This window comes from Macaca thibetana, chromosome 12, assembly GCF_024542745.1.
Source record: "Macaca thibetana thibetana isolate TM-01 chromosome 12, ASM2454274v1, whole genome shotgun sequence".
Taxonomy (NCBI): domain Eukaryota; kingdom Metazoa; phylum Chordata; class Mammalia; order Primates; family Cercopithecidae; genus Macaca; species Macaca thibetana.
In genome coordinates, this window is record NC_065589.1 from 95004912 (window position 1) to 95019617 (window position 14706).

The 14706-nt window shown below is 35.1% G+C and overlaps 2 protein-coding genes across 11 annotated transcripts in view; one reads left to right on the forward strand and one right to left on the reverse strand.

Annotated features, from left to right (window-relative positions):
• ORC4 (origin recognition complex subunit 4) overlaps positions 1 to 10068 on the forward strand; it is a 90589-nt gene extending 80521 nt beyond the window's left edge. For all 8 annotated transcript variants that reach the window (XM_050752204.1, XM_050752199.1, XM_050752201.1 and 5 more), the window contains 4 exons: positions 2829 to 2937; positions 3741 to 3836; positions 3921 to 3988; positions 6442 to 10068. In XM_050752204.1, coding sequence (XP_050608161.1) covers positions 2829 to 2937; positions 3741 to 3836; positions 3921 to 3988; positions 6442 to 6630 — 462 coding nt within the window. In that variant the 3' untranslated portion in view covers positions 6631 to 10068. The remainder of the gene's footprint in view (positions 1 to 2828; positions 2938 to 3740; positions 3837 to 3920; positions 3989 to 6441) is intronic.
• ACVR2A (activin A receptor type 2A) overlaps positions 9638 to 14706 on the reverse strand; it is an 87144-nt gene continuing 82075 nt past the window's right edge. For 2 of the 3 annotated variants that reach the window (XM_050752196.1, XM_050752198.1), the window contains exon 10: positions 13285 to 14437. In XM_050752196.1, coding sequence (XP_050608153.1) covers positions 14109 to 14437 — 329 coding nt within the window. In that variant the 3' untranslated portion in view covers positions 13285 to 14108. Of the gene's footprint in view, positions 14438 to 14706 lie in introns of all 3 variants that reach the window. The other variant, XM_050752197.1, reaches the window with a different exon arrangement.

Below are 14706 nucleotides of genomic sequence, written 5' to 3' on the forward strand. Positions count from 1 at the left end.
ATGATAGTAGCTACCATTTATTAACCAGCATATGAGCCAAGTATTGTAGATACTAGTAGTACCTATATTATGTCTGACCATTGGAATAATCTTATTTTTTATTCTTACCCCTAAAGAAATTCAGGCTCCTTAAAGCTTAATAACTTGCCCAAGGTCACATTACTAGTAGATAACAAAGCCAGGACTTAATTCAAAGCTCTCTGGCTTCAAGTTTGTGTCCTACTTGGCTGTATGGTTCACCCATGTTTACATACAAGTTTTCTTTCCTCATTGCTGTTTTTGCTGAGGAAAGTTAAGTCTTTTTATCCCTATTTACTTTCCCTCTATTGTCAAAAGCATACTGCCATTTTCAGCAACAACTGTCTTTATCATGAAGGAATTTGAGGACAAGTAATTTTTAGAGGAGGTGTGTGTGTATATATATGTATCTCCATCCCGGAAAATATCTCTGCCTCAATATTGTCAATATTAATGACCATTGTTCTGCCATTTTTCCATTAATTTTTAATTCATGGTAATTAATTAAATAATGGCTTGTTTTTTGTCATATGGGATTCTACTTTGAGGGCTGCTTACTCATATTCTTAGCTCATCCCATTATTGGTTGTCATTGTCTTACTGTGGAAGCTCATTATAGATTACAGATTTTCGGCCTCTCCAGTAACCAGAGAAATACTACAATTAAACTTTTTTTCTTGCCAATCTAGTGGCAGGGTTAAAGGTTATGCTTGATGGTATCGTGACTGTGACTTAATATTTATCACTGCTGCCAACATAAATATGTGTAAGTGCTTTGGAGAGCAATTTAGCAAATTAGTTAACTAGAGAAACATACTTACACTAGAGAAACTCTAGTTACCTAATGCACAGGAAGACGTGTCCAAGGTTGTTTATTGCAGTCTTGTTTATAATTGGGGAAAAAAAAGAAATGACAGATGTCTGTCAATAGGAAATTAGCAAATGAATAATTGTGGGTATATACAAAGAAATATAACAAAAAAATGAATAAACCAGAATTGATACTGCCTCAACATGGATAAAACCTCACAGTGAAGAGAGTTGTGAAAGTGTATTTATATAAAAGTTGAAAATTACTCTGTTGTATAATACATGTATATGTAGAAGTATACAGTATTAGGTTGGCGAAAAGTTACCATTACTTTCAGTGCCAAAAATGGCAATTACTTTTGCACCAACCTAATAGTATAGACATGCTTGGTTGTTTTATGTGGGGAAGAGTAGAGTCCCGTCCGGAGGAGATGGACTCTAAGATCATTTTCTTAAACAGGGAAAGTAGTCATGGATATTTAATTTTTTATTCTCTGTTGCCTTTGTTAAAAAAAAATTTCTTATGCCTTTGCGTCCTCATAGCTTAGCTCCCACATATCAGTGAAAACATACGATGTTTGGTTTTCCATTCCTGAGTTACTTCACTTAGAATAATAGTCTCCAGTTTCATCCAGGTCATTGCAAATGCTGTTAGTTCATTCCTTTTTATGACTCTGTAGTATTCCGCAGTATATATATACCACAGTTTCTTTATCCACTCGATTGATGGGCATTTGGGTTGGTTCTACGATTTTGCAGTTGTGACTTGTGCTGCTGTAAACATGGGTGTGCAAGTATCTTTTTCACATAATGACCTCTTTTCCTCTGAGTAGATGCCCTGTAGTGTGATTGCTGTATCAAATGGTATTTCTACTTTTAGTTCTTTAAGGAATCTCCACATTGTTTTCCAGTGGGGCAAGGGATAAAAGACTACAAATATGATGCAGTGTATACTGCTCGAGTGATGCGTGCACCGAAGTCTCACAGATCACCACTAAACAACTTACTCATGTAACCAAATACCATACCACCCGTATGACAATAACTTATGGAAAAATGAAATTAAAAAATAAAAATTAAAATTCATAATTAAAGGAAAAAGGAAAGGAGAAAGAGAGGGAGCACTGGCAATCTAGGTCCCACCCAGTAGGAGAATGAAGGACAAGGATTGCCAGACTCTTTGCCCAGCTAATCAATTGGCGCCTTGCGCCCTGGTTAAGGTGGAGGAGAGAGTTTCTTGGATAATTATATCCCAAATATTGCATGGCACATACTTATACTAAGAAACTATTGTTTATTTGAAATTGAAATTTAAGGAGAGGTCATGCATTTTTATCTGGTAAATCTTCTAACCCTAAATGACCAAATTTAACTTTTATGAAAAATACAAATAAGGAAGAAAGGAAATCTTCAAATACTTGAGTAGCAGCTCTGCTCCAGGACCTCTGTTCATTTTTGGAAACTAAAGAAGCAGCACAAGAGAAGTAGACTCTGCTTTCAAGGGGAGTTATTCCTGAGTATAAATGTGCTATTTTTTTTCTCTTTTGTATAACTGAACATAAAACAGCTAACTGCTATCTAAATTAACACTAACGTGGCTGGATGATTAGGTGGTGAAAAAGTTAACAAGGCATAGATCTGCCTTTTGGACTTGTGTTTGGGGCTTTTATTAGTAAGTATTCTTAATTATTTTCAGTTTCTTCTCCTTGACCTACTCCTCTTTAAATACTGTTCTTCCGAACATTAAGTAAACAAGTTATGCAAGTGGGATGGGCTAGAGAGAGCAGCAAAAACTTCTTTTATGCTTTACATCTGCAGTTATGTGACACACAAATTGAAATACTGTATTTTAATAGAACTGAATTTGAGAATACCTTCCTCAGCATTAATATTTACTCTCCCTTAAGAATTGACTATACAAATTCAGAAGTTTTGCACAGTGGTATCTCCAAAATGCCCATGTAAATACGTAATTGTTTTTCTGATCCACATTTCCCTAGATGCTTACTTTAAATCGAGTAACAGCATCACACCCATTTATGACTGCCATAGATCTAATGGAAGCAAGTCAACTGTGTAGCATGGACTCAAAAGCAAATATTGTACATGGTAAGAGCCCAGCCTTATTTTTTAAATTGTGGTTTTTAAAACTTTGAATTTAGATAATGGAATGTTTTTAAAATTACAGTAAACATGGGCATAATACTTTATAAAATACTTTTCTATCCATATAGCCTTTAACTTAGTCCTTTTGAAGGTACTATCACTCCCATTTAAAGTGAAAAAAAAAATTTGACACTCTGCCTCTTTTGCCACATTGGAAATCCAGGTAAGACTACGTTGCTGATGTTATCACTGTATCAAGAGCTACTGAAGAGCATTCGCTGGGTTTCAGCCATTTTGGGTTCGTTATTTCCTTTTGCAAACGTAATGAACCTTTTCCTCTCCAGGGGGAAAAAAGGAATACACATATTTGGATATAATTTCCAGTTTAGGAAGTCTCTGGATAAAGCCTATCCAAAGGCCCTGTGTGATTTAAAGTCACATAAAAATTGAAGTTTATTTTGTTTACTGTGGGCCATATGGTGAGTGCTTAATAATATTGTCGCTAATCTTTGTGACATTTCTAAAAGTTTAAAAATATCCTTATTTTGCAGATATGGAAAACTAAGCACAGGGAGGTGAAGTAACTTAAATTTATATAGATAATAGTGATTGGAACACATTTGAAATCTAGAATCTTGACCTTCTTCACCCCTCAAAACCATAGATCTTTCACTATATTTAAATTCTCAATAATTTGTAGCTGCTCATTTTTGAATTTTCAATAATGAAGTATTTTGCTATTTGGAGAACAGTTTTTTCAGTCTTATGTGTTATTAAACTGATAGTTTTTTTCCCTTTTACTATAGGTCTATCAGTCTTGGAAATCTGTCTTATAATAGCAATGAAACATTTAAATGACATCTATGAGGAAGAGCCATTTAATTTTCAAATGGTCTATAATGGTGAGATGAGACTTAAGTAGCTTTTTTCTGACTCTTCCCCACTGCTTATTTGAAGGTATAATGTTGTCATTGCTTTCTACCCAGAGTTTCAGAAGTTTGTTCAAAGGAAAGCACATTCTGTTTATAATTTTGAAAAACCTGTTGTCATGAAGGTAAGATTTAGTTTGCTATTTTTCTACAGACAAGTATATTTTTTACATCCAATTTGATTATGTATTAAAATTGCACTTTCATTTTTAAATATTAAGTATTATAGAGATTTTTTTAAAACAATTATCTAAAAATGAAATATTTTGAAAAAATCTGAGGAAGTGACCAGTTGTTTTAGTTTGTGGAGGTATACTGCCCTCTGCTGTCTCTTCATAGCACTTGCATCCTGAAAACAACTTCAGTATAGTGTGTGATACAACCTTTCCCTTTCCAACCCAAGGATTGATTGGCTTTTATAATCGCAGCAGTAAAAGAAAAAAAATGAAAATAAGAGCCATTAAGAAACTTAAAAGACAAAATCTCACTGGCCTGTGAGGGGATACAGACAAAGTGTTATTTGGGGGCTGAGTCATGAGTTTTACAACTTCAGGACTTCATGTAGATTACCATTGTCCACTACAAAGATAATGTGAGCCATGTAATGTAGTTTTAGATTTTCTAGTACCTGTAAGAAAAAAGGTGTAATTTTAATTATATATTATATTTAATTCAACATATCAAAAATGTGTCATTCTATAATCATAGAAAAACAAAGTATTTTACATTCTTTTGAATTAAGTCTTTAACATTTGGTGTACATTTATACCTACAAAGCACATCTCAGTGGCCTAAATATTCACTGGACATTCTTGCTGTTTAGATTCCATAAAATTTGTAGCTGAGAAAGTAAATTTACATTTTGAAATTGTTCTAAACATGCTCAGAATTTTTTAATAGAATTAAATATCCATTTTTAAGTTTAAATAAAAATTGAGTCACCATTGAAATGCTGAGTAGCCTAGTGTGGACAGTGCAGCTCTTGAGGATTTTAAGGAATGAAACGTTTTTAAAACAGTGGATCCCCAAGTCCACTGGCATCCCTTGTAGGCCCTAGTAATCAGAATTTCATTTCCTGTAGCAACAAAAGTGAGTACAGAGCACTGCCATTTCTTCAAAGAAACAGGAAAAGTATTTTACAATACTGGATGGTTTTTTTCCCCTAATAGTCTTATTTTGTGAGAGTTGTGAAAATGGAAAGGTTACCCAAGTATTTAAATTTTTTGAGTTTTTTTGTTTGTTTTTTGTTTTTTGAGATGGAGTCTCCTTCTGTTACCCAGGCTGGAGTACAGTGGTGGGTGCAATCTTGGCTCACTGCAACCTCTGCCTCCCGAGTTAAGCGATTCTCCTGCCTCGGCTTCCTGAATAGCTGGGATTACAGGCGTGCACCACCATACCCAGCTAATTTTTGTATTCTTAGTAGAGACAGGGTTTCACCATGTTGGTCAGGCTGGTCTCTAACTCCTGACCTTGTGATCTGCCCACCTCGGCCTCCCAAAGTGCTGGGATTACAGCCTTGAGCCACTGTGCCTGGCCTGCATTTAAATTCTCAATAATTCGTAGCTGCTCATTTCTGAATTTTCAATGATGAAGTATTTTGCTATTTAGAAATGTTTTAAATCTGCACAGTTCTATTCAGCTCTAACACCTGCAGCCTCCAGTATTTTCTCATTTGCAGATATGAAGGTATCTGAGCTGTTTCTCTATCAGAAGAATTTATGTGATACATAGAGAATATGCTCCAGTGATGTTTTTTACAGTGAGTTTTAAGAATGTAATAGAATCCTCAGGAATCTATTTCAGTGTATCGTTATTTAATGGTTAGTATATCATGATTTAATGGTTTCCGTTTTTTTCATACCCTAATAACGTACCTAACACAACACTGAAGGTCAGAAAAGATACAATACGTGAATATTAAGGATAAGAGGAAGCAGACAGGAAAGAGCCCTATTAAGATGGGGAAAATGGAAGAATGTTGTGACAGTCTCAGTCTGACTTCTTAGAGGAAACAGGAGCCTGTCCCCTCTCCATGTCCATACCACCCTGTTGAATCCTTTACTTACAGGATCAGCTGAATATGCCTAGTTGACTCAAGGGTCTTTTTCTGCCTCCCTCTTTGTTACAGTTGTTAACTTTTCACATAGCAAAGCAAAGGTAGAGACAGACAAAATATAAATGCAAATCTGAGTAGCTTAGGTAATCGATCAGAAAGTCTTATCTGATTCTTAGGTTTTTACAGACAACTGGAAACACTTTATTAATTAAAGTACTAGGAGGAACTATGATAGAGAATGAGGCCAGGAAGAAAACCGTTATTGTATATATTGAATTAAAGTTTGCCATGTTTACATTCAACAATATATGGACAAATAAGTGTGCATTGACACTGTTTTACCTGATAATAGAGTTTTTTATGGGGTTGTGAGAGTTTTTTTAGTCCTGTTGATAGTTGTTAGTTTGTTTCCCAGTACTCTGTTCTGCAGCTGACCAAAACACTAACTGTTCTCTGGGAGAGACCAGGAGAGTTGTTACTCTCCTCTCCTATTCAACCTAAACTATTTCTTTCATCTTTCAGGCTTTTGAACACTTGCAACAATTAGAATTAATAAAGCCCATGGAAAGAACTTCAGGAAATTCACAGAGAGAGTACCAGCTGATGAAACTGCTTTTGGATAATACTCAAATTATGAATGCTCTGCAGAAATATCCCAACTGTCCTACAGATGTGAGGCAGTGGGCAACATCCTCACTGAGCTGGTTATGAATATAACCAGTGACTTCAACTTTGGCATTTCATTCATACTTCTGTAGAGAACGAAAAACTATTGTCCTTTAACATGATAATACTAAACATTCTATAAATATTTTTGTATTTATGTGAGACTTGCATGTCTACTGTCTTGGCTGTGTCTTGCCTTTTAATCATGAACAGTTACATGATTTATAATTTCAGTAATTGAGATTACTTTGTAAGTAGCAGTTCAGAAGAATAAAATATGACTGTTTTAGGGACTAGACCATGTGCTTTTTTAACACATATATATAATGGTCTATTTGAAGAGCTCACTTCAACCTAACAGCTAGATGTCTTTACAAACCTTAAACCAAAGGAGTAAAAAAACAATCGTAACAACTGAAGTATAAGTAACCTTTGGTACAGTAGGTTTGCTGCAGGGTTTTTTTCTGTCCACAAGCAAATTTTGGATTCTATCCCAGACTCAGGTTTTCTAGTTCAGGAGACTAACCAGCTTAGTCAGAAGATGGTTCACATGGAAGGAAAAGGCCAAGGAGTTTGAAGATTTTTCTTCTAGATATCTCAAAATGTGGTACTCATACCATCCACATCAGAATCCCTTGTAGGATTTTCTAAAATTACAGATTGTTGAGCTTACCATAGGTCAAAAGGATTGGAATTTGCCTTCTTAACAAGTATAGTCATGGCACCACATAACATTTTGGTCCCTGACATTGTATATATGAGGGTGGTCTTGTAAGACTGTACTATATTTTTATTGTACCTTTTCTATGTTTGAATATACAAATGTTTACCAGTGTGTTACAGTTGCCTACAGTATTACAGTAACATTCTGTACAGCATTGTAGCCTAAGAGTAATAGGCTAGGCTGTATGTATAGCCTAGGTGTGTAACAGGCTATATACCATCAGGGTTTGTGTAAGTACACTCTGTGATGTTCATCCAATGATGAAATCACCCAGAGACACATTTCTCAGAACATAGCCCCATCATGAAGTGACGTGACTGTACCAGAGATTTCTGGAAAAGCACTCCCAAAAGTAATGAGACATGTATGGCAATGTTAACTGAACCTGTATCAAACAGTAAATCCCTGAGGAATGTGGAAATGTCAGTAAAAGCATTGTCTTTTAAGTAAGTTCCAAGATCCATGAATTAACAGAGGCATATATTTAAAATGAAATTTAATAAGCACTTAAGTGACTTCATTTGTTCAAGAATATTTGATTGCCTACTGTGTGCATGGGAGGTTTACAAAAGACAGACTGTCCCTATGCTTGTACAGCTTACAATCCATTTAACTGTTAGAGGCCCTGTGAGATGTAGGTACTGTTATTTACAGATTAGAAAACTAACAAAGCAGTGGCAATGCTGGGAATAGCCAGCAGGCTTGGAATTCAACTCAGTTTAACACCAAAGGCAGTGCTATTAAAACCTGAAGTTCGACAGTGGATTCCTTACCAAATAGTTTTTAAAGTATGCTCTAAGGCACAATGTTTTAATGAAATCTTGGATACAAAGTGGAATAAAAAATTTCTGTGCATAAAAGTAGCTCTTCAGTAGTTACAACATATTCTTTTGCATACATAGCCTTTCCTTCCCTGCAAAAAGTCAAACCTTCTAAGTATTCAGATCCCTGTCATTTACTTTTCAGCAGTCTCATTCAGGCTAAGGCTTGCATACTGATTCTGTGCCATAGTCTACACATTTTTAGGGGATATTTCACCAAAATACTTAACATGGTAACATCACTATTATATACTAGAAGCAAGAATTTTACACTTACGCTCTAACTGACCCTTTTAAAAATTTTCTAAACTATTTGAGGAAAGTATTATTTGTCTTAAAGGGTAACAGCCTCATGAAATGACTTGAGGATTGCAATTTCGTATTAGCTTAAGATGTCACTTAAAAGCTGACAGCCCTCATCTGTCTCATTGGCTGCGTAAGAGCTACAGAAGATCTATCAATAACCAAGTATACAGATTTTAAGTACCAATTGAGGTAAACATGAAACAGTTAAAAGCAAATTCAAAAAATACATTAGGAAAAGTTACACAAATGAAGCATATGCCTATTATATTCCCAAAGCATTTTTGTGGGGAGGAGCAGTGTTGATTGTTGGCCTTTCCATATTCTCTCATACAAAAAAGCTAAAGTCTATTTGCAAGAGTTTTGAGCTAACTTCATCTCTTAAATTGCTTGAACTGTCATCAATAAAAACAAGTCTGAAAAACCCTAGTTTAAAAAGCGGTTCAAGAATAATGTAAACTTACACATATAGCTTCAAGATACTTTCTTCATTTACTAGAGGAGGAAAAATAGAACCAAAAAAGCACAAACTGCTTTTTAATCTGACTACCTCAGACTGACAAGCAGGTGAAGGAGGAATATTTCAGTGTGTTTTTTACATCTGTGTTCCCTCCAAGTGGCCCACCAGAAACAGAATTCTTGTTAAAATGACTGATTCTCGTGCACGTGAAAGACTCTGGGGAATGAATGCCTGTTTGGTCCAAACTTACTGTATCATAATGCTGTACATGTTGAAAACATAATACCTATTAATGTCCTAACGAATCACTGTTTTGCAGAAAACACTGTAAGAAACACTTCAGTATTTTCTGTAGAGTTTCCATGCATATTTCACCATGGTTCGCATTCTCGGCCTCATCTGGTTTAGAAAGCAATTCTGTTTCTTTCAAACCACCATAATCTAAGTGCTGCCCCGTCCTTCACCTTTACCCTAGAAAATCTGAGAATCCATTGGTGTGTACTGTGTGACACAATGCCAACAAGCCTCTGCTTCCTAATACTGGCAGGACCAACACACATACTTGAGTGGGAATATAATCTGTTTAGACGATAATAGAGGGAAATACCATAATTAACAAATCTCCCTTCACTCACCACTATCCTCATTCTTGGCAGTTGTCAAGGTGTAAGCCTCACTGTAAGTTACAAAGCTACCACTCCCCTCTTTAAGAACACATAGCTAAAGAAAAACTGCATATGCAAATCATACCATGTTCATTTTTTTTTATTTAACTTGGGGATGGAATGGGGATAGCATACATTTTATTTGTACAATATTTAACAATCACTTATCCAAGGTGGGGTTTTATGGGGATTTTAAGCTTTCTGTTAAATACTTGCAGAAAAAATAGCAAGTACGATTTGACAGTAGTACAATAACCTGTGCCCAAAACACAAGAAATACAGAGTAAAGCGAAAATAACTGCTTACCAATATTCTGAGAGGTAACAAATGGGATATGGGTTGAGACTGCATAAAAAACGTACTGCTGGTTGAATATCTGAGGTAAATGATGTTCAATCAAGATGCTACTTGTATCATTTTGCCCACAAATTGATAAATAATTTTATGCATATCATACCAAATGTTCCTAAAAAGTAATCTTTCAAAAAAGTAAAAAAGAGAAATTGGAAAGTATCTGTGATGACGCTTCTTTCTTTAAAAAAAAAAAAAAAAAAGACCAGTAATCAGTTTATTCCACTAAACCACCATCTGGCCATGGTTTTTTTCCCTACCACCTGCATTTTACTTAAATGTAGCTGTTACTTAGAGGTGAGGAAACGCGACCAAAGAGATTCTTTTTAAATTTCATGATATGATTCTATTTTAAATTCCAAAGGTGTTGGTTTTTTTCCTGATTGTATTTTCAAAACATCGCCATGAAAGATAGTGCAAGTTCATGGGACTAACAATCATGAGGCACAGTCTCTTTTTCTGGAATTCACAAGGTACCTAGAATTCAAACAAGAATCACACATCACATGCTAAAAAAAACTTCTAGCATCTAAAATACATACAAGAGCTGTGCAGGGCATAGACTTCAAATAAAGCCGAACACTGGTTAATCCATCAGTCCTATGGCAAGTTGATCATAAAGCATTCCTTACGTGGAGATCTGGGCAAGGTAAAGAGTATAAGTTAGAGCAGCAGCAGTTCTGATGGGTATCAGAAAGGCAAAATACAAGACGAGTCATGAGGAGCACCATACACATGAGGAAAGAGTTATTTGGGGGGTTTCAGTTTGCCCCAAAATGGATCACCATTTTTCTCATTCTTTGATCTTTCTTTTTTTCCAGTATCTCTAGCTCAAACTTTCTGTTAACTTGCCCACTCTGCACTGACTGTAAACCAAACACTAAATACCCTGCAAAAGAAAGTTTTAACAAGACTAGGTATAAGGACAGGTAGTCACTGGAACATTCTTATTTTACTGCTTATAAAAAAGTTTTTCTATTAATCATAGTTCTCAAAAGAATACAAGTTTTAAAATTGGTTAGCTACAGTTAAATACAATAACCAGGATTCCTAAAAATTTTTTCTAACTTGAAAACATTTTATATGGTGAATAACTGGTTTTAAAAAAATTTATCTCTAGTACTCACATAAGCCAAACATTCATCATAATATCCCTTGTTTATTTTTGTTTTGATTTTTTTTAACTTTTAAAAAGAAAGTTGAATGTTCACAACAGGTAGAAATTCATCTTCAGGAAATTAATGATTTTCTTGTATGCACATTCTCAATATTTTCCCTTCTTGATTAGTTTTTAAATGGAAGCAAAGCCAGATCAAGAAACTGAGAGACCAAGTACTCTGAAATAGAGGTGAACTCAACATTGAAAATGGAATTGCTAGGAATACAATGAGACCATGGGGACACGCATGACAGTTCTGAATGGTCTGCGGCACACAGACGCTATTACTCTTCTTCTCCTCCCTGCTTAAAGTCTGTTGACCTATGTATTTTTTATAAGTAACATAATTTACTATTCCCAGAGATTACGTACATATATGTAAAATGTAGTGTACTGTGTGGTTAAATAACCATTTTAAGACAACACATTCACAGTGAGCTCCTGACAGTGACATGTAAAAAATTCTTTTATAAAATTAATGTATGGATTTTAAAATGACCTGACAAATAACATGGTATAATACTGGCTATTTGTTGATTGGTAATCTGGAAATTCAGGAAATTAATGTTTTACTTTGGCCTGTATAAATCTGAGGAAGAATCCAATTGTATTCTAACATAATATGGTTTTGAAAAGCACTTTGGCACCTGCCTACCATCAATTCCATTTTCTTAGCAAGGATAAGGCATGAACTATCCTAAATTAATATCAGTGTTAGTTGTAAAAGCAATTTTGGGGCGGTGGCTAGGCTATGTTACCTATATCAACATTGGTTACCTCTAAATGTCATTGCATATTTTAAGTTATATGTTTAATTTGTTATCCCTGATTTGTTTTAAAGCAGTAACATCTGAAATCTGCTTAACGTTTAATATCTCTATCCTAGGATAATTCTTTACATATCACAGACATCAAATATTACTCTGACAAGATGGCACCAAGCAGAAGTATAGTGATAAAGTTACAAGTCTCAAAGCAGACAGTGAGGAATTCTGGGTAACGACACTTCCTGAGGTGATCCTAAACAGTGATAAAGAATGTCCCACACACTGTTTGGTGAAAAGAAATACACTACAATTTTACATATATAAATAGAAAAAACTCTATTTTAAAAGACAAAATGAAGAGCTTTCCAGTGTCACAGCTCACTTAAAAAAATTTTATATCATGCTTTAAATTTTCAAATATTCCCCAAACACAGCACACCTAAAAAAAATACTTAGGTAAGTATGCAAATTTTGGGAACTGGATATAAGATGGGGCTTTAAAACATGGGAAGAAGGGGGAAATGACACCATCTTTTCAAAAAACAGCACTTTTTTTCCCTACATTACAAGCCAGCACAAGAAATGCTAAAACACTGCTTTACGAATGGCCACTTACTATTGGCACTTAAGCATAGCTTACCTTTTTTCCCTTAAATAACACAGTGAATTTGTTACAAAACATGGATTGATTTATTATTCAAATTTTGTTAGTGTTTTCAATTTTATAATTTAGCAACCGTGGAACTGAGGTATACCTTGTTGAGGGAGGTTAAAGTAATGCTTGGAAGCCTCTTTACTGTACCCCACTTTGATGACTTTATGTACACAGAACAGCAGCACACTAAACATTCACAAGCTGTGTCATATTGGCATTACAATAGTCATTTATAGAAACAACAACAGCAAATGCAATAAAAACAAGTTACCCTTTTTAAAATCTGAAATGAAAAGTTTTTGATTTAAAAAAAATAGCAGTAGTTCATTTAAGGAATTAGTGTCTTCTGACAGACATTAAGAAATCTGATGTCAGTTTTCAAACACTCCATTAGCCAGGTCCAAAAGATCCTTGATTTGGAGAGGGCTACATTCTTCATGTACACTTTTTCAAAAGTTTCTTTATAGAGTTTGCAAGGTTTCTCTTAGTCTCTTGTCCTTCACATCTGTGCTGTCGGCAATGCAATAAGTCTCCCAGAGCAACGTTTTTCAACAAAGGGTCTTCTTTCTTAACATTTCCAAGAGACATCCTACTCATTTTACACAGAATAAACTGTAAGCAGTTTCGTTAGCTTAGCAGCTCCAGTTCAGAGTCCCATTTCTTAGTGTGCACAGATGGCGCAACCATCATAGACTAGATTCTTTGGGAGGAAAGTCAACATTTGTCACCATTGTGACCACTGTTACAATGTCCTCTGTGGTAATAATATTTGTTAGTCTCTGCATCTGGGTAATTCTTTCACCTACACATCCAGCTGATAACCTGGCTTCTGCGTCATGATCCCAACATTCTTCAATGGTTTCACAGAGCATTGCCATTCCCTAAAAGGAGAAAAACATACTCAAACGCCACAGCAATTTTTGTTTTCTATTAGGAAATAGAATAAAAATTTCATGAAGAAATGGCTAGTTTTCTGGGTCAAAGAAGTTTCTGTCAACATTCACTTTTATTGAATACCATGTGCAGAATCATGAAGAAAAGCATAAAGAGAACTATTTTTTTTCTTTTTAAGCATGAGATTATCACAACAGGAATTTTTTTTTAACTCCCAAAAAAAAAAAAAAAAAAAAAAAAAACTCTATCCCTTGTTCACAAACCAGGTCATTTCAATGCTAACCCTTCAAATGGACTCAAAAATCAAGGATAAAGGGGGACCTAATCATTTTTATTGTTTTCTTAGTTAGGATCAGCATTTCTATCTTCCAATTAAACAGAAGAGCAGAAAGCCCCTTTTGAGATTTATCTGCCTGGTTTTAGCCATGTTTCTAGTTGTATTTAGACCAAAATAACCAGGCAATACTGTTGTGTGCCTGGTCTCTAGTTTTAAAGCACTCTTAAGACTTGAAAGTCTTCTCTAAGCTGAAATCAAAAGGCTACAACAAACTCCCATAGAGAGGAAAAAACCTGGTGCTTCATACACTTTCTAAAATGTTATCATATTGGAAGTGGTCATCAGCAAAGTTACCCAACTATCCACAGGTTCCGAGTCTGGCATGCCTTCTCCCTGGGAAACTAGATGACACACTCTTCTGCGCAGGACCATTGAGACAAAAGCCCTCTAAAGCTCTATAAGTTTACAATCACCTTCAGGGGTATACAGACATAGCCCTAATTCTGCATCCAGAACTCTAGAATATCCTGTGTGAAGATCACCTCCCAGAAAATACTTGAAGAAAGAGAAATGTGCAGAGATAAATAATTTCTCTGAAAAGTGTTTTATTGGAATTTCAAATGAAAAGCTAACTGGATAACTTACAGCATGTTTCTGCCAATAATCTCTTAAAACAGGCCTCTTTTTTTTATGCACAACAACTTCCTGCATGTCTTCAAGAGATGGATGCTGGCCAATTTCCTCCTCAAATGGCAACATGTATTCATCTACAGGTCCTGAAAAGTAAGAAAAGAAAAATAAATCATTTTCATTAAAATCCTCCTGACTTTCAAACTGGTAAAAACTTTCTAAAATATACTCTGTCACCTTTTCCCAACTGTTTACATGTTATGAGGACAGAAGAGAAACAGATTCTCAACTGTACTTATACCATAGTGTGACCAAACTAACATATGAGAAATGAAAAGGTCTATAATTTGGCATGTAATTTCCTTAAAGATTGTATAAGGAGCTTTCTTATCTAGGTATAAAGGATGCCTATTTC